Below are 24,685 nucleotides of genomic sequence, written 5' to 3'. Positions count from 1 at the left end.
ATTATTACATTCTTCATGGAGAAGTGTGTGCGTGTGTGTGTGTGTGTGTGTGTGTGTGTGTGCGCGCTTAACCCATTTCCCAGGTAATAGGTATGTAATTAAGATTCTCAGTTTTTGTCATCTTACTAGGTACTATGCACTGTGGGTATCAAAGTCAGACATTAAATGAATGTGGCACTTTCATAGGAGATGTAATTTAGATTCAAGTCTAATACTTGAAATCGTGGAAATGAACCAGATTTTGTAGACAAAGCTCTTCTCTATTCTTAGTTATTTGAGATCAGTAACATTGTCTTGATTTCCAGATTACAGGGAGGATGGCTGCTGCTGTCAATTCTTCAGCGTTACAAAGAGAATACTGTCAGTACCAATGAAGATACCATAAGGCCATTTGGAAAAGAAGTGCTTCAGGCAAATTCTCTTTGTAGGAGGGAAGGTTATCAGGCCTGTATTCCAATGCTTTGTCAGGACAAATTCGCAGAACTACATGAAATGGAATCCATCCCTGAAACAAAGCTCTGTTAAGGAAATATTTGAAATAATGTTAGTAGAATTCTAAGCATACTAAGTTGACAATTATGAAAAAGACCTATTTTGTTACACTAAAAAGTACATACTAGATAAGAAAGTTCTAAGTAATTTATTATAAAATTATAGGAAATAAGGACAGTAAACATCCATAAGGTCACATAAAAATAAACTTCTCTCTCCTGCATGTTTATGTTGCCCTAATTTCCCTAATATGTCCGCTGACAGAAATAATTTCTGACATTGAGCTTGAAATTTCTTTTTTATGTTCTTATATCGTCTCCTTACCATTTTTTAATTATAAAACTTTAAAATTATATTCTGTGTAGTTAGAATTTATGGGCTTTAATTATCAACACGTAAAATTGGCATCTCTTTCTAGCTATCACTTAGCTAAAATATGTAACTGCTGTTGTAAGACTGGGCTTATAAATAGATTTTGATGTTTTCAAATTTATTGTTGTTATTCACTGAGTGGAAAGAGCATTGTACTGGTTATCAGAATCCACAGATTATGATCTTAGATCACTTGTGAGTTATATACTTTCAGCAAGAAGTTCATTTCAACTTCCTGGGACCCAATTTTGAAATTTATTAATGTATTGAGCTGGAGAAACAGAGACAGAGAGAGAGAGAGAGAGGAGAGATTTGAATTAGATTATACATTTGGTTCTCTTTAATACTTTTATTCAGTTTTTGGAGGAAGGTTTCATACTGCATATACTGTCTTTCTCCTTTCAAGTATGTGTAGGGTGTACATATGACCCAATGACCACTTATGCCCAACCTACATCTGCGTTCTTGTATAATTATAAATAGCATCTACTTTTATTCTCAAAAATGTCTGTTTGGATGACAAATTATATGCTAATCTTAGGTTTGTATACTACTGTGAACTAATTCCTTCCACATGCAACTCAGGCCAAACAGCAAATAAAGTAAAACTAAATAAAATAAATAAAACTAAATGAAATAAAATGTAAGAAGTTTTTATTGTGCTCTGCAAACATCATTAGAATCTAGTGTGTGAAAATTTGTGGATTTTTAAAACGAAGACACTTTCAAATTTGCATCTGTATATTCATGAGTAAAGCCTATATACTAATAAAAGAGAATGGAACCAAGTAAGTAGCCATCTTGAGCCCTTCCCACCATTAAAAAACCCCTCCATGATTGGAAGGAGTCTGCCATCTGTTGTCATGCCCTCTAGATTTAAAAGATCTACCTTTTGTCCCCATTTTCCAGGCATTAATCTATACACTTAGAAAAAAAATTAATCTCAGCATATACAGAAGTAGAGAAAATTTTATAATAAAATTACACATATCCACCATCTCTCTTCCACAATTGTCCAACATTTGCCAAGCTGTTTCATTTGTTTATTCCTCTTTCTCCATCATGGCTTGGTGTTGTTGAAGCATTTTAAGGAAAATCCTAGACATAATGTAATTGTACCCATGATTTAATATGCATCTCTATCTAATAAAGATAACTTCTTTATCTCCAATTCAATTAATGAGTATAAATGAAATATTACAATGCATTTTATGCAATTTTAATGTGCTAAATAGACTTTCCTCTATGAAAATCTCTTACCAAAATCTAGAAAATAGCTCTTTGCATGGCCACATTTATCCAAATATTCCCATTTTAATCTCCACAATATGTCCAGAAAGCAAGTACTGGAACATTTTCATTTTACTTTTTTTAGAAATAGGAAGAGGGTATGTGATCTTAGGCTTAAATTCCTGTTCCTAACTGGTGTTTTCTCCATTATTCTTTCTAAAGTCTGACTCAAACATTCACATTTTTCAAAAAAAAAAAAAACCCTAATATTTGCCTTTTATAAATGTTTTCCAGATGCCATCTCACTAAAATCAATATATTAATGCATGTGCTTATTTATAAAATCTTATTATATATTATTATATTTAATCACAAACATCAGTCTGTGACACAGGTATTGTTTCTTCATTTCATAAATGGTGAAAGCTAAGACTAGGAGTTCCACTTCTGGGATGTCAGCATAACGAGTTCCACAGACCCACTGCCCTGCAAAACAAGTAAAGTTAGTACAAAATATTTTTTTTTTTAAATCAACCATTCTAAGGATATGCAGCAAATGAAAAAAACACATTCAAAAAAAATCTACTGAAACTCAGTAAGGAAACAAGATTCTTTGGCATTTTAGCCATGACCGTGTCCTCCTGCCACAGACAATTCAGACTGGCAGAAACTGCACCCGTGCTCGGAGTGGGCGTGGCCAAGGGGCCACTCACTATCTTCCCCCCTCAGCTAAGGCTTACTCTATATCACTAGAAGAAGCAAAATGCCAGTATTTATCATCTCCTCCAACTGCAGTATGAAGAGGTTAAATTCCTGGTGAGTACAGTTGAGAGCTGGAAGCTTCTTTCTACCACCCAGCCCTGACGTACAAGATTGAGGCGCTACCCCAGATGAAGCCAACTGAGAAGAATGAGGCCTTGATAACGTTCATCTCACAGAGTAGAGGTTTCACCCAAGACTGAGAAGACCAGAGGATTTTGCCCTTCGCAGCGCTCAAAGTATTATTCAAGGTATGACTCCAAAAATTATTCCAGAGGTCACGTGGGAGGCAGGTGCTGGGGGCAGCGAGAGGACCTGAGCTCACACACTCTCCCGAGATGCTCTGGGGTCTCTTCCCTGATGCGGGCTCTGCTTTGGGGCCAGCCACATTCACGACGTCAGGGTCAGTCCCAGATCTTAAAAAAAAAAAAAAAAAAAAAAAAAATTCCAGGGAGAGAGGAAGTCCGTAAGAAATAGAGCTCCAATACTCTCCCCAAAGGAATTAATTTTGTTAGAAACAGGGTGAAGAAGGTGGAGACTAACAGTATTCTCAGAAACAATAGTTCATCTTAATTAAGAGCAATAAACTAAACCATAGTTTGGCTAGTGAACCAGAGAGACAGCAAAGAAGAAACAGGCTGGAGTCAGAAAAAAATTCTCATAGACTGCCCTCAATAAATGCCTTTGCCCAAATTTGGCTGGATCAGAGTGCTGAGAAATTTGTGCTCTAGGGCATTGTGAAAAACAATAGCGTATTAGGCTGGTAATTAGTGGAGCCTCACATGTGGGGTGTAATACAATGGAGAGGTCCAGGAGAAAGATAATCAGACCTCTACTGAAACCACTATTATCCCAAGGTGATACATACTCAAGGCTGAGACTTCTGATGAGCGAGACCAAAGTCTTCACTATGTGGGTAAAATACACTTCACTAAAATGTGACTTTTACCACAATAAAATAAATAAAAACATTAAAAATAATCGTCAAGTCACTAAACAGGTAAACGAACAAACAATACCAAAAACAAAAGGATAGGGGAGTTAGTATCCAGAGCCTCTATAAGATATTGGTTAAATGTCCAGTTTTCAATTAAATAGTGAGACATGCACAGAAACAGGGACATGTGACCCATACACAGGATAAGCATACAGACAATAAAAACTGACTGTGAGGGGAACTAGCTGTCAGGTTTAAAAAGTAACCATTATAAATTTGGTCAAATACAGCTAAAGAAGTAAAAAATGTATAATCAAATAGAGACTATCAGTGAAGACACAGCATTTATGAAAAAGAACTAAATGTAAATTCTAGAGGTGACAGGTGCAATAAGTGAAATTAAAAATCCACTTGAAGTGTTCAAGAGTAGTTTTTATCTGTTAGAATAAAGAATCTGAACTTCAATAGAAAATTAATATACCATATTGTTTTTCTGTTTTTTTGTGTGTGTGTGTGTGGTACGTGGGCCTCTCACCGTGTGGCCTCTCCTGTTGCGGAGCACAGGCTCCGGACGCACAGGCTCAGCGGCCATGGCTCACGGGCCCAGCCGCTCCGCGGCATGTGGGATCTTCCCGGACCAGAGCACGAACCCCTATCGCCTGCATCGGCAGGCGGACTCTCAACCACTGCGCCACCCGGGAAGCCCCCATATTGTTTTGTACTCCTTCTCTTTATTGATTACATGTTCTTTGAAAACTAGACCATGTCTTCTTTATTTGGATTTGCTTGTTTTTAAGGGTTTTCAAAGTAAAACTTCAAGGTAATCTTCCCTAATATACGGTACACTAATATACAAATAGGTATACTAATACATGTATACTAACTTTTATTTTCCCAGTGCTTTAATATACATTATCTTTGCAATACATATATACTATGGCAAAGGAAGAAAGATAATATACTTACTTCACAGGTAAGGGAACAGAGGTTCACTGACTTAGGAGTAGCCTCACTAAAGTCACCTAGGAAGAAAACCAAGGCAATAACAAAAGCAATGAGTCAAGCCAGGTCACAAACCTGGTCTCTAATCAAAGATTGGTTGGAATGACTCATTAGACTCAGTTCATGTTTGCTCCATTTTACTACTGAATAGGAAAACATGCAGACCAGATAAAGAAACAGATGAGTAAACAAAATGCTCTGATGTCTCCATAGGTCTTCATGAAGGTGTACCCAGGTCTGTTGGCAAATATAGTTTAATACCAATTAAACAACTCACATGAAAGAAAAGCTCAGAACTGAGGCCTTTGACTTTTAAATCATTATTCTAGGGTAGTTGCTAAATCATACTCAAGTTTCTACTTTAATACGGTATAAAGGATTCCTTGTTATATCTTTTTTTTTTTTTTTCCAGCTTAACACTGTTTAATCCGCAAAGGAATGGCAAGGGACAGAGATCTACAACTCTCACAAGGAGGATAAGATCTGCTGATAGCAAGGACAACTCACATCTAGAACTTCACATGCATTATCTTACTGTCTTTCACAATGACCCACAAGGTAGGAGGCATCAGGACTGTTCTTGCCTCTTTCAGAAGAGGAAACCAGCGCCAGGGGCAATCAGAATGGTTTTGAGATGCAGGAAGAATGAACGGGAGAATAAGGGACTGCAGGCCCCTTCTCGTTCCCAGTGTCCATCTCTGAAGAATCATTTGTTCACTCAGCAAATCCTTACTGAACACCTCCGATGGGCTGTGTACTCTTCCAGGCCTTGAGAATACAGCAGTGCACAGATCCTAGGCATTACTCTTCCCTTTACTCTGAACTATGACTCAGACTGGCCTTTGCTCTATTCTTCTCTGGTTGGAGTAGTGACCCCAGGCCAACTTTTGTATTTTGCTCTGGAGTCCTTAGTTGTTTCCCTGTTACTAGTCACTTCCTCGAATGCACTGACCCTTTCCAAGAATACACGTTGTGCTGTGCCTGAGGCATAGAAAACTGGCAGACTCAGACCCAAATCCCAGCCATGCCTTAATTTTGACCTATTTTAAAAATATGTTTCAGACACATCACACAATAATCCCTGTGCGTGCCATTGTGAGAGTGGGCATGGTACATCAGGTTTCTCTTTTTTTCTTTAAATTAATTTATTTATTTTTGGCTGCGTTGGGTGTTCACCGCGGCACATGGGCTTTCCCCAGCTGTAGGGTGACCAGGGGGTACTCCTCGCCGCGGCGCGCGGGTCCCCCACTGCGGTGGCCTCTCCCGCTGCAGAGCATGGGCCTCAGGCGCGTGGGCCTCAGCAGCTGTGGCACGCGGGCTCCAGAGCGCAGGCCCAGCAGCCGCGGCACACTGGCCCAACCGCTCCGCGACACGCGGGATCCCCCGGACCAGGGCCCGAACCCGCGCCCCCCGCACTGGCAGGCGGACTCCCAACCTCCGTGCCACCGGGAAAGCCCCCATCAGGTTTCTCTTGAAGCAGGAAACTTGATTGCCTGGTGGGGCAGGCAATCTCTGGGGCATGTTAGCTCAACCTCTTTTCTTCTCATTATTTGTCCTTCACCTACATCTTTTTCTCTGATGCCCCCATCGTTTGGGTTATGTGTCTAGAAGCAGGAACAGGCACTAGATATATGTAGGGCAGTCCCACCAGCTCTACAGGCTTCAGACCCCATCAGTTCATGTTCTGCAGGCAAGCATACTCCTCCACTGACTGTAGTTGGTAGAACTGCAGCCCCCCCAAAAAGATACGTCTAAGCCCAAACCTCTTGCACCCGTGAATGTGACCTTACTTGGAAAAAGGGTCTTCACAGATGAAATTAAAGATCTTGAGGGACCTCCCTGGTGGCAGAGTGGCCAAGAATCCGCCCACCAATGCAGGGGACACGGGCCCGAGCCCCGGTCCGGGAAGATCCCACACGCCACGGAGCAACCAAGCCCGTGCTCCACAACCACCGAGCCCATGCCCCAGAGCTCACGAGCCACAACCACCGAGCCCATGTGCCACAACCACTGAGCCCACATGCCACAACCACCAAAGCCCACAGACCCAGAGACCGCGCTCTGCAACAACAGAAGCCACAGCAAGGAGAAGCCTGCACACTGCAATGAAGAGCAGCCCCAGCCCGCCGCAACTAGAGAAAGCCCACTCACAGCAACGAAGATCCAATGCAGCCAAAAGTAAACAAATTAATTAATTCAAAAAAAAGGATATTGAGATGAGATCATCCTCAATTAGGATGGGCCCTAAGTCCAACGACATAGATTTGATGTCCAACAGTGTCCTTGTAAGAGACAGAAAAGGAGCACACAGAGAAGAGGGGAGAAGGCCACATGAAGACCCTCATGCAGACGAGGCAGAGACCTCGTCTCTGAGATCTCTGCCTCAGAGATTTGTGCTACTCTAAGCCAAGGGATGCAAGGACTGCCAGCAGCCACCAAAGGAGAAAGGCATGGAATGGATTCTCCCTCAGAGCCTCCAGAAGGGACGAACCCTGCCAACACCTTGATTTCAGACCTCTAGCATCCAGAACTATGGGAGAAGAAAGTGCTGTTGTTTTAAGCCTCCACATTTGTGGTAAATTTTTATGGCAGCCCGAGATCAGAGACCCAAGTTGCTTTCCCCTTGTGAGCCAGAACTACCATGGACAGCCTTCCTGAGAGTGTGACCTTCATTCCTTTCATCTGGGGCCTTGGCAACAGTTCTCAGGTGGCTACATGGTGCCCAGAGGCAGGTGTCTGTTCACCAGCAGAAGAGACCTGGGGCCCCTTGCGAGGTGCTGGGCTCTGCAGCTTTGGGAGGAGTGGGATTGACGTCCTCGTCCATGTCAGATCGGTCTGCTCCGACCTCAGCTCTTTCTTCCTACCTGATCCAAAGGCTGCTTTCTAGTTGTTCTTCAGCAATTTCTAGTTCTTCTTCTGTTTGTAAAACAGCCATGGTTTCCCAGGGTAGGTGTGAGGAATAGAGTCCAAATTTGGCTTTACAACCAAACATCACCTCACATGGACTTTGCTGCAAGGAAACATCATAGGCCTGATTCCTCACCATCTGCATGAATTGCAGGCCTTCGGCCCAGTGATGTGAATGGTTACTCTGCATCCAGGCACTTAGCACATTCTTGACATCACGGCTTGCTCGCTCCAGGGAGCCCTGGCCTTGGCCAGGGTGGTACTTACCAGGGACAATCTTTAGGTCTGGCCATACCTCATTGAGCTCATTGACAACCTGGTTTGTGAACTCCAAGCCACTGTCAGATTCTAACATCGTGGGTGTACCAAGAACTGTGAAAATATCCAACAGGACAGCGACCACCTCATGGGTCTGTTTGGCTTTTAATGGCCGTAAAATAATAAACTTGGTCAAGTGGTCCTGGTCATATAAAATAAACTTGAACTCACCATCAGCATTTGACTGCATGTTAAGGATTTCAACTTGGCATCTGGAGTCAATGTCCTTAAATGGCATGGGCTTGGGTGCAAGGCCTCTCTTGGATACTGGGTTCTTCTGGTGGCACTCTTTACGCAGAGTCAGATATAAGACAATGACTTCTTTGGTGACATTCCCATATTTTCCTTGCAGCTCCTTGGGCATGTGTGTCTGCCTGCCATGGCCAATATTGAGATGTGTGTCATGAAGAATGTCAAACAGCTCTTCCTTGTGTACATAATACCGTATTCAATCTCGTTCTCCGTGAGCAGCCTCTATTAGTTTCTCTGTGCTTTCTACAGAGATCACGTCATATTTTGCTGCACGGCAATAATCACTTGATGATTTCCTCCCCTTCTCCCTAGCTTCTTTCACTGCCTTTATTGTTTGAAAGTACTTTTCTTTGGAAAATACCTTGCTGTTGTAACTATTGCTTTCCACTAACTTTATCACGCTGATGAGAAACTTTTCTCTCATGTTACTTATCGCCTTTTCCATTTCACTTGGATTTGAAAAATGAGGGGGATCTTTTCCAGCTCTCTGTGGCATCATGGAGAACTTTAAGAAGGATCGCTGAGGGACTGGCTTCTTGCAACTGTCCAGCATTGTGCCCCTGCTGCAATCCTTCTGAGAGGCCTCTTGACACTTGCAACCTCTGGTCACATCCTCAAATGTCACTGCCTCCTGAAATGACGCCAGCTGCTGCCACAGGGACGGTTCTGTCTCGGGTCCTGGGCTAAAGAGTAGTTGTAGCAGGACTAGGAAAGAGACAGTGAAGGTACTGGGAACAAAGTCATGCCCACATGCATGACTGAATGTCAGTCATGTGAGTATTACACAAAGAAAAGATAACAGAGGGAGAGGGAAGGTCTCATATCCAGCAAGATGAGTCCAGCTACGTGGGTGAGGAAGAGGGGTTTTGTCCACCTGGGAGGTCTGTAGGCCTGACCTGTTTTGACACTGCCTGAGCTGAAGCCCACATATTTCCAGAACGAAGCAGAGAGTCCAAGAGAACTTGAGAACTCCAAGTCCGGGAGACACTTTTAGGTACAGGCTTGATGGTTCTGAAGAGGCAGCAGGGCCTGTATCCAGAAATGAAAAGATTACATCTAGGGACATAGAAAAATATCAGGAGATTATCATGCCAAAGAGATACCCCAAATGGAGTCCACACTCCACCAAGACTGGAGAATTCCTCCGGAAGAGAACGTGATACTCAGGTGTCTAAACTGAGGTTCCTTAGTTAGAACACTCTGGAACACAGGATGGTGCTGAGGCCACGGGAAGAGTTCATGTGATGATCACAGGAATTCCAATAATCTTAGCAAAACAAGATCCTGGAGATGCCAGCCATCAGATGAAGAGCTGAGGGGTAGGGCAGAATCCTGAGAAGCAGAGAAAGATGGAAACATTAAAAAAAAATATATATATATATATATATATGTATGTATATATATATATATATATATATATATATATATATATATATATAGTTTTAAATATTTATTTGTTTGGCCGTGCTGGGTCTTAGTTGTGGCATGCATGTGGGATTTAGTTCCCTGACCAGGGATGGTACCCAGGCCCCCTGCACTGGGAGAGTGGAGTCTTAACCACTGGACCCTCGACTGGCATCACTGGTTAACCATGAAACATTCCTGATTCTAAAGACACTACTGACTGTAAAACCACTGACATAATGCCAATTTTCTTTTCAGAGGAAAAACTGAGGCCCTATATTAAATGAACATATCCAGATTTTTTTTTTTTTTTTTTTTTTTTTTGCCACGCTGCGCGGCGTGCAGAATCTTAGTTCCCCAACCAGGGATTGAACCCGTGGCCCTTGCAGTGGAAGTATAGAGTCTTAACCACTGAACCACCAGGGAATTGCCCACACATCCAGATTTTTTAAAGGCAAAAAATATGCATTTCAGGATCAAAGAAACAGGATGTTTATAATATGCTCTCTAAGCCTGAGCTCAAGACCCTCAGTGCAAACTGACATTTTTAAAGGCTCTGAGAAGTCCTGCAGTAAATAAACCAGTCTGCTTCATCCAACAGTCCCATATAATCATTGACATGGGGCTTTGTTTCCCAAAGAATATGTATTATCATCCCACAGTCCTTAGAAGAGACTTGAAACCACAAGATATTCAATGGGATCCAGGAGGAGCATCTTCCAGACTCCTCACTGAAACCAGCATCTCTCAGAAATTGGCTGCACTGGCTGCTATCTGAGGCCCTTCAAGGAACTACACGGGAAGGAAAGGCCTCCTCTCCATCCTGCGAGTCTTTGCTTTGGCTGTCCCTGACCTGGAACAGTTCCAAATCACACCCAGCTCAAATCAGCAACCTTCCTGATGCACTCCAGCTGACTGCCATCTCTCCCGCCTCTGAACAGCCTGCACCACTCACTGGAGCGCTTTGCATTTTCAGTTGACTGGTTCAGGTGTACAAACCTAGAAGGCAGGGGCTGAGGCTTCTACCTCGTTGTGTCCCCTCAGAGGGCAGATGAATACAGAGCTGAGACGAAAGATGTTCAAAGGGCATTTGTCAAACACCTGGCTTACAGGTATAGAAGAGAGGCATTGAAGAGGCATGGTAAGTCAATTTCTGACGCTATCATATACTGTGTGAGTAGGCTGGGCAAAGTTACTGAGGCTTCATTTTCCGCAACTAAAAAATGGGGAGAATACCACTCTCCATCACAACGAGTTGTTGGGAAGACTCGGTGATAATGCAGATAATGCACTTAGTGCAGTGTCCCCGCACCTTCCACAATACAAACTCCCGATTATTCCCGAAAACCTGGTCCGGGCATCAAGTCCTTTGTGGCGTCCTGAGTTCCGCGGTCTCTGCACCACCGCACCAGGCTCCACACGGGTTCCTCCTGCTAGCCGGGCCCGCCCACTCCTCCGAGGGCGGCCAACTCCGGGGGAGGAGTGAAATGAATGAGCCAGGCCAGCGGGAAGAGAGGCCGATCCGGGTGGTTTTGCAGGAGAGGGAGGTCCGGAAGGGAAAAGGAATACGCCAGGGCCGCAGGGTCGGGTGCCCGCCCCACCCACGGCTGCGTCCGCCAGCGCCGCCCGGTCCCCTCCCGCCCACGTGGGCCGGCGGCGGCGGAGGCCGGCTGTGCCGGCCGGAAGCGGCTCCGCGCCCGCTTGTTATATCTTGTTACATAATATTGGGTTCTGTTTTTCTGGATCATCAAATCAAAAGGCCTAGCTATAGCCTATTCATCAAGCTACAGTCCTAGTGTGATGTTATTTCAATTATACTGTTTACATCTATAGAAGCAATTTTTTTTAACCAAGTGAATCAAAAATGTAAATTAGTGTCTATCAATTCTATATTTTATTTTTTTTACTGTAACTTCCATTGAACACTACTTGTTTTTCCTAAGTAGTTTTTCTGCATGCAATTAATTGTTCACTCTTGACTTGCAATTTTTAAATTACTAAGAAAAGTAGCTTAAAACAGCAGTGTGACTTAGAAATTTCAACTACACATAAATTTACAGTTTTACTCCACTTCCAGATTTGGAAGATACTTCAGTATGAGAGACTAATTTTTTTTTTCTTTTTTGGAGACTTAGTATCCCATTAAGCTAAGTGAGCATAGTTGGTAATTTTATAAGTTAGTCGTTGTGCTTCATTAATAAGGGCCACTTGTGATCTTTGTGGTTCCTATGTGGCACTCTAAGGCATCCCTGTAGGAGAGTCACGGTGTTCTTAAGAAAAGCTGTAAGTAAGTGTGTTGGATCAGAGTGGTACCATTTAAAATGATGTGTGTACTTCTTATGTGTACAATATGTGCACTTGTTATGGTTTAGGTAAAGAAGTCTGGCACACAGCAGGTGAAAGTAAATTTCCTTTACTTGGATGTTGCTGAAGTTACAGAGCAGTGAAGGAGAGAAAATAGGAGTAAATATCTGAAATAATAAAAGAAAGTCATAAAGACCTCTCTAACTTTTTTAGGTTTCATCGTTATTGTCTATGACTTATATCTAAAACAAAACGGCTTCAACTAGCTGCATCTGATTAACCCAATCTTCCTTTAGCAAGGTGCCTTAAATAACCTCTGCTAAATTTTTTGTGAAATTCCCTAAAACATATATAAATAAGATGACATTTTGTGGTTCAAATTCAGTTTTAAATGAGTCAATCATTCAGTAGTACTTTTTTTTTTTTTTTTTTTTTTTTTTTTTTGGCGGTATGTGGGCCTCTCACTGTTGTGGCCTCTCCCATTGTGGAGCACAGGCTCTGGATGTCCAGGCTCAGCGGCCATGGCTCACGGGCCGAGCCGCTCCGCGGCATGTGGGATCTTCCCAGACCGGGGCACGAACCCATGTCCCCTGCATTGGCAGGAGGACTCTCAACCACTGCGCCACCAGGGAAGCCCCAGTAGTACTTTTGAACACGTATTATGACCAGATTTGATATTAGAAACACAATAATGAAAAAAGAAGGAAAGAGTACATGATGTCATATGTCAGACCTTGAACCCTGTGCTTCCTATGTGAGATATAAATCTTCCTGTTCCACTATGCATGCTGACTGTACTTAATAAGATATAGTCCCTTCTTGTGATAAGATTAACATCTCCTGTGACAGTGAAGTATAATAATAACTCAACTGCAAATTTAAACACACAGATATCTGTAGAAATATTTTTCATGTCTTGTTACATTTCTTTGCCTAATTTTTTGAATCACATCTCCCTCCTCCAACTTTGTTTTTCTTATTTTGAATCTTCTCAATTTTTAGATATACTAGCATTAAGGGCCATCACGAATTGAAAACCAGGAACAAAATTCTCAGATTCTATATATTTGATTTTATGTGAAAGGGAGGATTTTCTGGTACAGTATAGCCAAGAACATACAAATAGTTTAATGAAACTATTTTGAAGTTTACTGCTCAACTGGCCTGGAATAAAGGCCTGAGGGGCTCAGCCAGTAAATAGTCTGGTGTCTCTGAGCAAGATTGGGATCTATAAATGATAATTGCCCCATGACTGGTACTACTTCATTTTTGAAAATGAAAGTTTCTTGTTTGCAACTGAAGGGTACTTGCTGAGAGAAAGCTGTGGAAAAGCTTGGGCTACTTTAGGAGATGTTGCAAGCACCTAAACAGATAAAGAGAGGGGAAAGAGAACAGTAAGAAAAGGCACGTGTATGAGATGAATCATGAGAATCTGTGCAGAGAAAGAAATTTTGAAGGAACAATAGCAGGAAGAGCAGAACCTAAGCCTCATCACTCCCTCCGGCTTCCCACACATTCACTCTGGCATAGCGCAAGACAGAGACATGATGAGCACTTTTGATCTGAAATTTTGGGGAAAAAAATGAAAGGGAGGAGACTATCAATAACTTAATAATGTGTCGAACTGGAAGGAAGAGTTTAAAAAATGGCAATACTTATCTTGGCTTTACCTACCACAAAGGCTATTATAAATGAGAAATTCTGAAGAAAGAGACCTCTTAAAATGGAAGAGAATGAGAGAAAGGACCCTAATGTTGAGTACCATCTGTGGAGTACAGAGTTCACATGCGTTATATTATTAATTTTCACATTACTAATACATTTATTTTTCTTCCTATTTTTATATAGGAAAAGTGGGGCTCAAGAGATTTAATTTTGTTTATCTTAGGTCACTGAATTTCAACTGTGTTTGTCTAATGATGAAGTTAGTACTATCACTCTTGTAAAATCCTGCAGTATTCTGCTCAGAGTAGTTGGGAGAAACATATTTAGTGTTCAACTTGATTCATTTTATCTAGCGTCTCTACATCCACCCCCACATAAATGTTTAAAAAATAGCACAGGGTCATGAATATCAAACTCTATAAGTTGTTTGTTGAGCACTCCATATGTTGTGGCAGGCTAAGGTTGGGAGAGGCTGGAATACATATTATATGGATGAGTAACATGGATAGCTAAAAACCTGGAGGGCAACTGAGTGAGTCCTAGTATAACTTAAAAGGAAACTGATGAGTCATGTAAGTCTTAAATTACGTGACCAGGCCACATGAATGGCAGCTAGACTATAATTCCACATTTATTTTAAAAACCAAGAAATTAAGATTTACCAGGGCTAATAAAGTGGTACAGCTTTTCCTACAACATAATTGAGACATTAGTTCAATCATTCATAAATTAAACTTTTATTGAATACCTTCTGCATTACAAATCAATGTTAGCCAACTGGAGTATAATCATGATTAAGGACTGAGAATGACTATTCTAGCCATCAAGGAGTGTGTTATCTAGTGAGAGAGAAAGGCACATAACTTAACTATTATTATGTGTTAAACATAATATTAAGAATATGAGACCATCAAGGAGAAGCATTAACTCATTTGTAGGAAGTTAGGGACAGGTTATCGGAAAGGATATATATGGATACAGATATAAGTATGTAGATATTTATTTATATATTTCATATAGAGATTAAATTTTAGTCAAATTAAGATGATGGTGAAAGAACATTCTAGATAAAGAGGACTTTAAGGAGGAAATTGGGGAATTCTTGGTTGAAAAATGCAAATATGATTTGAATTTTTACTCTGCCACTGAGTAACTTTGAGACCTTGGTTAGTTTCTTGACTTCTCCAAACTTCAATTTCCCTATCTATTAGAAGATTATACACGGAACTCTGCTCAATATTATGTAACAACATAAAGAGGAAAAGAATTTGAAAAAGAATTAAAAAAAAAAAAATCTGTGGTGTTGGCATTGTCACACATTAATCTTTTATATGAATAGGTCTGTTTTTTGGATCTGCACTACGTTTTAATGATGAATATGTCTATCCCTTAAATGGTACCATAGTGTCTCAATTGGTATAATGTTATAAAAAGTATTGAAAGAAAAAAAAAAGATTACAATAAAACTCTCTACAGAAAATGGTTTGTGAGACATAACCAGTGTAACTCACTAGGAAGTTCAGACTACTGTAGCTGAAACTTGATGATGTTTCTCCATACATGTTGCCTCCATACATCTGATGTCCTGAGAGTCTAACCTTCAATATTGCTTGAGGAAGGGCAAACCTAAAGGTATTTAAAAATTCTGTTAGTTGCTCACTGCTATTCTAGATGGACCATAGTTCTGATTTAGCATAATAATTCCTTTTCATTTAGGCCTGTCCTTCTAAATCCGTTAGATTCTTGAGCAGTAGCCTGGGTGAATGTTTTGCATGTCATGTAGTACAAATAGCCACATCACACACCTTGTTTAACTTTAGAATCCCTGCATTAAGAGTTGCCACAACACACCTACTTTGCTTCAGGAAGTGATGTTGTGACAGCTGAGATACATAAATTCTGAAGCAAAGCAAGGAGCTTAGGGGACTCATTTGCATGTCAAAACCCAAATTTTGCTTCTCCCTCATTTTCATTGACAATGAATGTGTCTAGCTAATGGGAGCAACCTGACAGAGTTAGTCATTTCAATGAGTTCTCTAAATGCTTTGCTGTAGTAGAGTCTGCAAATTAAAATAAAACTTTAATCATGTAGCCACCTCCAAGTTTTAGAGTAATAATAACGGTTAAGGACCTTAGTCTGCTTCTCTGTTCTACAAAAGACTTGACATCCATAGGGGGAAAGAAACCAAAAAACTTCTTTCATTTCTTTTTTGGCAGTTTTTATTGAAATCTTAGAATCCTGGGGAAACCTGGAAATCTGCCCACTTTCTTTATAGTCAGAGAGCACACTTTAAATTTCATCTTCCTCATGTGCACATTTTTCTTGAGAAAAACATCTTTATAAAACTACCTATGAACAGTGCTTCACTTATCATGCATGTTAATTTTTGCAATGTGCATCTTCATTCTAAAGTAAGGGGCTATACCACACTTATAGTATGTCAAAACAAAAATGTTAAAAAATAAATGAGTTTTGAGACACTTAGCTCAACATCCAACTTCAGGATACAAGGTGGGATTAAAGGGACCTTCTCCACTCCCAAATGATGAGCCCTGAAGTGAAGTACTGAAATGTGTTCTTATTCCCCTTGATTTGGATTGCCAAATGGTATTTACATGAGTTTTGAAAATAGAAATCAACTACTCGCATGCAACATATTTACATTATAAGACTTTAACTTTCAGCTATAGACACTAACATAATTTTATTATTCCACCATCTCTAACAACCTGACTCGACTATTTCAGGAAACTCTTCTAAGAAAGATAAACAATTGTCAATGACTTCACTGTCCATTACACATACCCACTCCAACTCCCCTAGCGCCCTTGCAGACTCTCTCTTTGACCAAAGTTGAGTCCAGCTCCTCTTAGCCCTCTTGGGCCTCTACTAGGCCTTAGGTTCTGTCCTTTGCCCAGTTAGTCCAGTTTTAGCAAGAATTCTGCTGAGTTGAGATGACTTACCAAAAATCCCCCACCCTTGCTATCTCATCACCCTCCTCATCTGATCAAATTCCTTATCCCTGGATATCTTAGCACGCTGGCCTTCCTTCAACAAGGATCCTGTAAAGTTGGTTTAGCCAGAATCCTCTGTACTCCTGATGTTTCCTCTTAGTAATTTTCCATCCACAGACCCCTACCCTGTTCCTTGTCTATAAATTCTCACTTGTCCTTGTTGTATGCAGAGTTAAGCTTAATCTCTCTTCCCTTCTACAAACCTCCCATTGCAATAGTCACTTTTTAATAAAGTCATTCTTACTGCTTTAAACAAGCATCATGAAAAAGTTTTCTTTAACAACTTCCTGCCAAAATTTTTAAGTCAACAGCAAACTTTAGTCTCTATGCTATAGACAGCATTAAACGACTGTTTATTCCCAAGCCTCTTAAAAACCCTTGCCTTAAAATCCTTCTCTTTCTGTGTTCACCAGCCCCAACCAATTGTCTCATGATCCTTTCTCAATCCTAATCAAGCCTTCATGTTGGAATACCCACTTTACAACAGAATTGAAAACCATGTAAATATTCCAAATTTGCCCAACCTTGCCTAAGACACTAAGAATCTATCAAGACAGTTCTCTCCCTTACTGCACTAAAAATAAGCTCATAATTACATTGTTGACAAATTATTTTGGTGGTATTTTTTGGGAGCCAATGTTTGACAGTCTCAGTTCCCATAAAAATCTAATTGAAACCTTCTTAAAACTATGGCCCAAGACCCTGTCTGGGAAATAGTACACTCCTCTGAGGCCCCTTGAGCCTCCCACCTGGGAGACTCTATGGCTGTGCCAGTGACGTAAGTCTCCTATTGGATCCAAGCTCTGAATTCTTTCTTCCTTCCTTTTTACCTTTCTAATTATCATAAATATTTTTAGCTCTTATATGGGAGATCTGGACAAGCCACTGAGGTTCTGGCTCAATGCGTGATAATCATTAGAAAGCAGAAGCTCACTATAGTCTCACTCTTGACTCATCTTGCATAAGGCAGTACCCTCAAACACCAAACTATTAGATGCATCTGCTAACTTGGTTTTAGGTTTTTTGTTGTTGTTGTTTGTTTGTTTTTTAAGACTGATGTTTTCTCTGCTGCTTACTGAAAGTAACACCATGTTTCTCTATAAATAAGCTTACCTCCAATGAAATTCTGTTGCAATTTCTCATACATTTCCATTCATTATTGTAATATTTAAAGCCTGGAATCTCTTCTTCCATTATCTGATGAAGAGAAAACTCATAACTCTCTAGCCTCTGCTTACAAGCTATTCCTGCCATAAATAATTTTATTAGAAACTCCTTTCACTTACCTAGATTTAATGTGTTTGTTCATGGGTCATATGTGAGGACTGAAACAGGAAAATATTAAGCAGGACATGTTGTAATAGATCTCACTTTATCAGAATAATATCCTTTACCACAGGCAAATAGTCCCAGATAATTCATTGCACTCACCACAAACTTTGGCTAGTGTATCAGTCTGAGTCCAATCATGAAAAAGAAACCACATAGTGAGTTAAATGTGAATTTTAATGAAAAGAATTCTTAAGCTTTGATTGGAGAGGAACTATCATGTAAAGAGAACTTTAAAGATTTTGTAGTGCTGAGAGAGAGTACTCATGAAGTATTAGACTTCGAAGTGGGACCATACAAAAACAGGCCACTGTCAGATTTGGCAAGTGGGTTGCAGTTTGCCGACTTCTGACCTAAGTAAGATATTTACACTGGCTTTAACAATAATAAGATCAACTCCTCTGTGCATAACTTTTCCTTTATGAGTTAGCATATGGTTGACACATCAAGAGATATTTCCTATTCTCAGCTCGACACTATTGCAAACAGATGTGGGCAAATACTGAAATAATATCATGCAACATATATAGTCTAATTAATAAGAGGTATGCTCAGTTTTTCCTAAATTACCAAACACTGTTCTCAGTAAGAAACATCAGTGAAAAGCAGCTCTTGAATTTTGAAGGAGAGGATCCTATCAAACATTAACAATTAGTACAATAGTGATATTCTAATGAATTAATCCTTGGATTTATATATCTCAATTAAAAGAAATATATTATTCTCACAGAATCACAGGAATTTGATCCCTACCAGAGACCTCAAACTGAACATTATTATGATTTCTCCAGCTATATATACTTTTTGGAAGGAGATAGCTTCTATCCAAGACTCTAGATTAATTAGACAACTACAGTAGATGTAGGCATCTCCCACCCAAGAACCATGGAACACTAACAGAGATAGCGACAGTTTAATATGCATTAATTTATTCTTTCTGCTGTATTTTCTTATGCTTTTCTTGTCTAATGCTACCTTTAACTATCTTACTTTTAAGACCTATATACTAAATAATCTTTTCTGTTTCCTTAATTTCTCTTTGGTTTGAATACAATATCTGGTTCAAATTTGCTCATAAATGTGTCAAAGCATACAACCAAACTCAGGATATTTTACACATTTCCTATAGGAGTTCTGTATCTTCCCATAGTAACAGTTTTTCTTTATTTGCTTCTGTTATTTTTTTGTTAATGAATTATTGGTTTTTCTTTATTTGCTTCTGTCATTTTTTTGTTAATGAATTAGTTGTTTCCTGGGTAGTAAGATTCAATTGTTAGATATTTTATTTTATTATTATTGGTTTTTTTGCTGGTTCTGTATGATTTCTTTTTCTTTTTTTTTCATTGAAGTATAGTTGATTTACAATGTTGTGCCAATCTCTGCTGTACAGCAAAGTGACTCAGCTATACACATATATACATTTTTTATATTAATTTACGTTATGGTTTCTCACAGGATACTGAATATAGTTCCCTGTGATATACATTAGGACCTTGTTGTTTATCCATTCTAAATGTAATAGTTTGCATCTACCCACCCAAAACTCCCAGTCCCTCCCTCTCCTTCCCCCCCTCCCCCTTGGCAACCACAAGTCTGTTCTCTATGTCTATGAGTCTGTTTTTGTTTTGTAGATAGGTTCATTGGTGCCATATTGTAGATTCTACATATAAATGATATAGTATGATATTTGTCTTTCTCTTTCTGACCTACTCCACTTAGTATGATACTCTCTGGTTGAATCCATGTTGCTACAATTGACATTATTTTGTTCTTTTCTATGGCTGAGTAGTATTCCATTTTATATATGTACCACATCTTCCTTATCCATTCATCTGTCAATGGACGTTTAGGTTGTTTCCATGTCTTGGCTATCATGAATAGTGCTGCTATCAAAATAGGGGTGCATGTATCTTTTTGAATTATAGTTTTGTCTAGGTATATTCCCAGGAGTGGGATTGCTGGATCATAAGGTCATTCTAATTTTACTTTTCTGAGGAACCTCCATACTGTTTTCCATTGGCTGTACCAACTTACGTTCCCACCAACAGTGTAAGAGGGTTTCCTTTTCTCCACACCCTCTCCAGCATTTGTGATTTGTATAATACTTTTTAATGTTGGCTATTCTGACTGGTGTGAGGTGGTGCCTCATTGTAGTTTTGATTTGCATTTCTCTAATAATTAGTGATGTTGAGCATCTTTTCATGTGCCTACTGTCCATCTGTATGTCTTCTTTGGAGAAATGTCTTTTAAGGTCTTCTGCTTTTTCTATTGGGTTGTTTTGTTGTTGTTGTTGAGGTGTATGTGCTATTTGTATATTTTGGAGATTAAGGCCTTGGCTGCAGCATTATATGCATATATTTTCTTCCATTCTATAGGTTGCCTTTTTTTTTTTTTTTTGGTTTTATTTGCTGTGCAAAAGCTTGTAAGTTTGATTAGGTCATTTTTGTTTTTATTCCTATTGCCTTGGGAGACTGACCGAAGAAAACACTGGTAAGATTTATGTCAGAATGTTTTGCCTATGCTCTCTTCTAGGAGTTTTATGATGTCATGTCTTATGTTTAAGTCTTTCATCCATTTTGAGTTTATTTTTTGTGCATGATGTGAGGGTGTGTTCTAACTTCATTGATTTACATCCAGCTGTCTAACTTTCCCAGCACCACTTGCTAAAGGGACTCTCTTTTACCCATTTGATATTCTTGCCTCCTTTGTTGATTAATTGACCGTAGGTGTGTAGGTTTATTTCTGGGCTCTTTATTGTGTTCCATTGATTCATATGCCGGTTTTTGTACGAACACCACACAGTTTGGATTACTGTAGCTTTGTACTATTGTCTGAAGTCTGGGTAGAGTTATGCCTCCTGCTTTGCTTTTTTTCCCTCAGGATTGCTCTAGCAATTCTGGGCCTTTTAGGGTTCATGTAAATTTTTGGATTATTTGTTCTAGTTCTGTGAAAATGTCATGGGTAATTTGATAGGGATCACATTAAATCAGTAGCTTGCCTTGCGTAGTATTTCCATTTTAACAATATTAATTCTTCTGATTCAAGAGCATGGGAAATCTTTCCATTCTTTGAATCCTCCTTTATTTCCTTTATTAAAGTTTTATAGTTCTCACCATATAAGTCTTTCACCTCCTTGGTCAGGTTTATTCCTAGGTATTTTATTTTCTTGGTGCAATTTTAAAAGGTATATATTTTTTTACATTTTCTTTCTGATATTTCTATGTTAGTGTAAAGGAATGCAACCTATTTCTGAATCTTAATCTTGTATCCTGCTACTTTGTTGAACTCATTTATTAGCTCTAGTAGTTTCTGTGTGGAGTCCTTAGGGATTTCTATATATAGTTAGATGATATTTTAGATGGTAAACGTTACAGTTAGTCAGGAGAGCCAGAAATCTAAAACTGGCTCTCATTTCATTCCTAGAAAAAGAAGCTCCTTTCTCTTCTGAATTAATGTTCAGGGACCTTTTGAGGAAACTATTCATTGTAATAGAACTTTCACAGAAACAGTAATTGAAAGAGAACTAAGAAAGGCTTTTGTTTGTAATTTCATACATTTGAAGGCTGTTGTAATTTCGTACATCTTAAAAGTAAGATGTACTACTTCTCTTTTGTTTTAAATATACCAAGTGACCTCAATAGCACAGATTTTATTTCCTGTCACTGGACCATTCTTAATAAATGAGAGGTGTCAAAGCATTACAAACATAGATTGTTGATGGTCCCCAGTGACCGGTATGCATTTGTAGCAAAAAAGCCTATTGGCTACTACCTGAAACCTGGACAAGTTCATCTTAACACTGTAAACTGATTGCTGATTTCATGATAGTACCTGACCTGACATCACCCAGAATCCATTTTGGCTTATTATTATTTCCTCTGTGAAAAGAAAGTTGTTAGACAAATTAATTGAAGAAGAAAAACAGAAGGAAAAACTAAATTTGAGAACCAAAACCCTAACCACTCAAGATGAATTCTAATTCTTTTTTCAATCTTCAAGACTCTTTACTTCATGCTTTATAAGAGGCTCAGACAGTAGGAAAACTCTTATATGCATGAAAGTATATTAAAGAATATCAGTATAGCTAGACAATGCCTCCAGGGCTGCTGAACTCCTGAAACATGAAGTTCATGAAATCAGGCAGGTGGTGTTTGAAAAGAGAGCCATTTTAGATACACATTTGGCCTTAAGAGAGAGACCTTCCTGGATATTTGTAACAAATACTATTTTCTCTATAAAGTTAGAAGTGAAGTCATTGATAAAATTAAGTGGGCATGATGGTAGGATAGGGAGATCAAAGAGAGCAGAGATATTTTGAAATAGAAAATTTGATGAACAGAAGAAAAGACTAATTAGGGACATTTTTGGAACATACCAAAAGGCATTGGAAAACCGTGTGGGATTGGAGGCCATAAATTTCCAGCATTGTAGTTAGTTGTATGATTTCTCTCCTGTGCTGTTCAATTTATTATCTAAGGTATTATGTATAGGAATAAAGTAGAGGGGCAGAGTGAAAATAATCATGCCTGTTTTTAGTAACTGATTATGCTGTATGTCCATTTAATGTTAAACATGTCTTATTATATTAATATTACTTAAACTATTTAAGTCAGATGGGCTGCCTATAGGAATTCTAAAGTCTTTAAACATAGGGGATTTTAGTCAACAGTACCCTATAAAATTTTAATTGGGCCTGCCTGAACTTTAATGCTATTTTAACTTTTAAAATTAGAGTATTAACAATTTTAATTTATTAGAGAAAATTTGAGAGGGCTTGAATCCTCAAGAATTTAGGAAACTCTGCTTAGTCTTCAAAATAGATTATCAACTAAAAAGCTTCCAGTTCAGTTATGATCATTTATTAATAATTTATTAATGAAATCTGAAAACTTTTAAAAATCAGACTTAAACTATTTTTGTTATACTCACTTTCTTCCAAAGACTAAAGTTTTTAAATATGAGGAAACAGATGTGCCCCTTCATCAAGAGTTCACTAATGCACACACTCATACAAACAAATACACACATAAATGTTCATTTTAATGGGTTCAAAAAGAAATTTTGAGAAATGAATACAAAAGAGTCATTATGAAAGTTATATGGGTATGAGAGGTCTATATATATGAGCTTACAATCATTAGACTGCTTTGGTATCTCAGGTATTGTTCTTAGCGAGCTTCATTCAAGTGCTTAAAGAGGAGTCTCAAAATTAAGCATTTGTCTACCATTAGTTGTGATTTACTTTTTTTTACTTACATGTTTTACATATCTACTAAAAGATTTGCAATTTTACTTTCTACTCCATTAGTTTATGAATTCTTGAAGGAGGGACAAGCTTTCTTCATAGTTACATAATCAGTGTTTAGCATATGGCTAGTACAATTAGACATTCAATAAATGTTTCTATTGAGGAGTTAGATTAAGGAAAGAAAATTACAGGAATTAAATTATAGGTGGACATTTTTCTAACAAAGATGCAGTTTGTATGCAAAGCTAAGTAGGCATAGCACCTGTCAGCTTCTACTTACTGGATGGGAAAGGATTGAATGAGAAAGGGTTGAAACATTTCCAAGAGAGTTCACAAGTAAATTGTAAAACATTTGTGTGATCACCAAACCATATGGAGTTGTTTACTGAGAAAGTACTGTTGACATTACAGCAAGATTGAACAATTATTATTATTTTTAAGATCTTTATTGGAGTATAGGTGCTTATCAATGTTTTGCTAGTTTCTGTTGTATAACAAAGTGAATCAGCTATATGTATACATATACCCCCATATCTCCTCCCTCTTGTGTCTGCCTCCCAACCTCCCTATCCCACCCCTCTAGGTGGTCACAAAGCACCGAGTTGATCTCCCCCGTATAATTCAGCTGCTTCCCACTAGCTATCTCTTATACATTCAGTAGTGTATATATGTCCATGCTACTCTCTCATTTCGTCCCAGCTTACCCTTCCCCCTCCCCATGTTCTCAAGTCCATTAAGGCTGAGCAATTATTTTTAAAAAAATACAAACTACAAAAGGAGAAAAAGAGAACATCTTACTATTACAAGCAGTTGGTATACAAGTATATCTTGATCATGATGTTAATTGGGAAACCTGGAGATGAATTTTGAAAATTGGTAATTTTAATCTTAATAACACTGACAGAGATCACAATAGATACTGTTGATTTAATTTTTATTTATATACACATAGTTAAACACATACATTGGAATTATTATGTATCAATTAGCTTTTTACTGTGGAAATGATTGATTAGCTTTTATGATTATGCAGGAATAAGAAATCATTTTTAAATGGTAAACCTGTAAAGCTCAGTACCCAGTTGAAGCCCCTTATATTTGTAAATGGTTAGCAGCAGGCTAATTGTCCTCCTGAACACCACAAATATTTTGTGATTGCAGAAATGTTTTTTTTGTGTTTGTGTGGTACGCGGGCCTCTCACTGTTGTGGCCTCTCCCGTTGCAGAGCACAGGCTCTGGATGCGCAGGCTCAGTGGCCATGGCTCACAGGCCCAGCCGCTCCGCGGCATGTGGCATCTTCCCAGACCGGGGCATGAACCCGTGTCCCCTGCATCGGCAGGCGGACTCTCAACCACTGCTCCACCAGGGAAGAGCCAGAAAAGTTATTTTTAACAAACATTTATTGAGCATGAACATTTGAAGTGCCACATAGAACAAAATTATGGTTGCTG

The 24,685-nt window shown here is 39.1% G+C and overlaps 1 protein-coding gene across 2 annotated transcripts; it reads right to left on the bottom strand.

Moving 5' to 3' along the window:
• Positions 1–1,184: 1,184 nt before the first annotated feature.
• Positions 1,185–11,333, bottom strand: LOC131760290 (KRAB-A domain-containing protein 2-like). Of its 2 annotated transcripts, XM_067039454.1 has the most exons (4): positions 10,986–11,333; positions 7,967–9,601; positions 4,757–4,812; positions 1,185–2,580 (listed from the first exon to the last, which is right to left on the bottom strand). In XM_067039454.1, the coding sequence occupies exons 2-4, from the start codon at positions 8,379–8,381 to the stop codon at positions 2,527–2,529; spliced, it is 525 nt and encodes a 174-aa protein (XP_066895555.1). In that variant the 5' UTR covers positions 8,382–9,601; positions 10,986–11,333; the 3' UTR covers positions 1,185–2,526. The 2 variants fall into 2 exon arrangements, with proteins under 2 accessions (XP_066895555.1, XP_058926212.2); XM_059070229.2 differs by lacking the exons at positions 1,185–2,580; positions 4,757–4,812 and having other exon boundaries at positions 7,042–9,601.
• Between the last annotated feature and the right edge of the window lie 13,352 nt (positions 11,334–24,685).

Source organism: Kogia breviceps, chromosome 7 (assembly GCF_026419965.1).
Source record: "Kogia breviceps isolate mKogBre1 chromosome 7, mKogBre1 haplotype 1, whole genome shotgun sequence".
Classification (NCBI taxonomy): Eukaryota; Metazoa; Chordata; class Mammalia; order Artiodactyla; family Physeteridae; genus Kogia; species Kogia breviceps.
This window is presented reverse-complemented; position numbering and strand designations above follow the sequence as displayed.

Bases quoted from the DNA above. Each gene is read 5' to 3' on its own strand.
- LOC131760290 (XM_059070229.2), bottom strand. From the start codon at position 8,381: ATGCCCAAGGAGCTGCAAGGAAAATATGGGAATGTCACCAAAGAAGTC.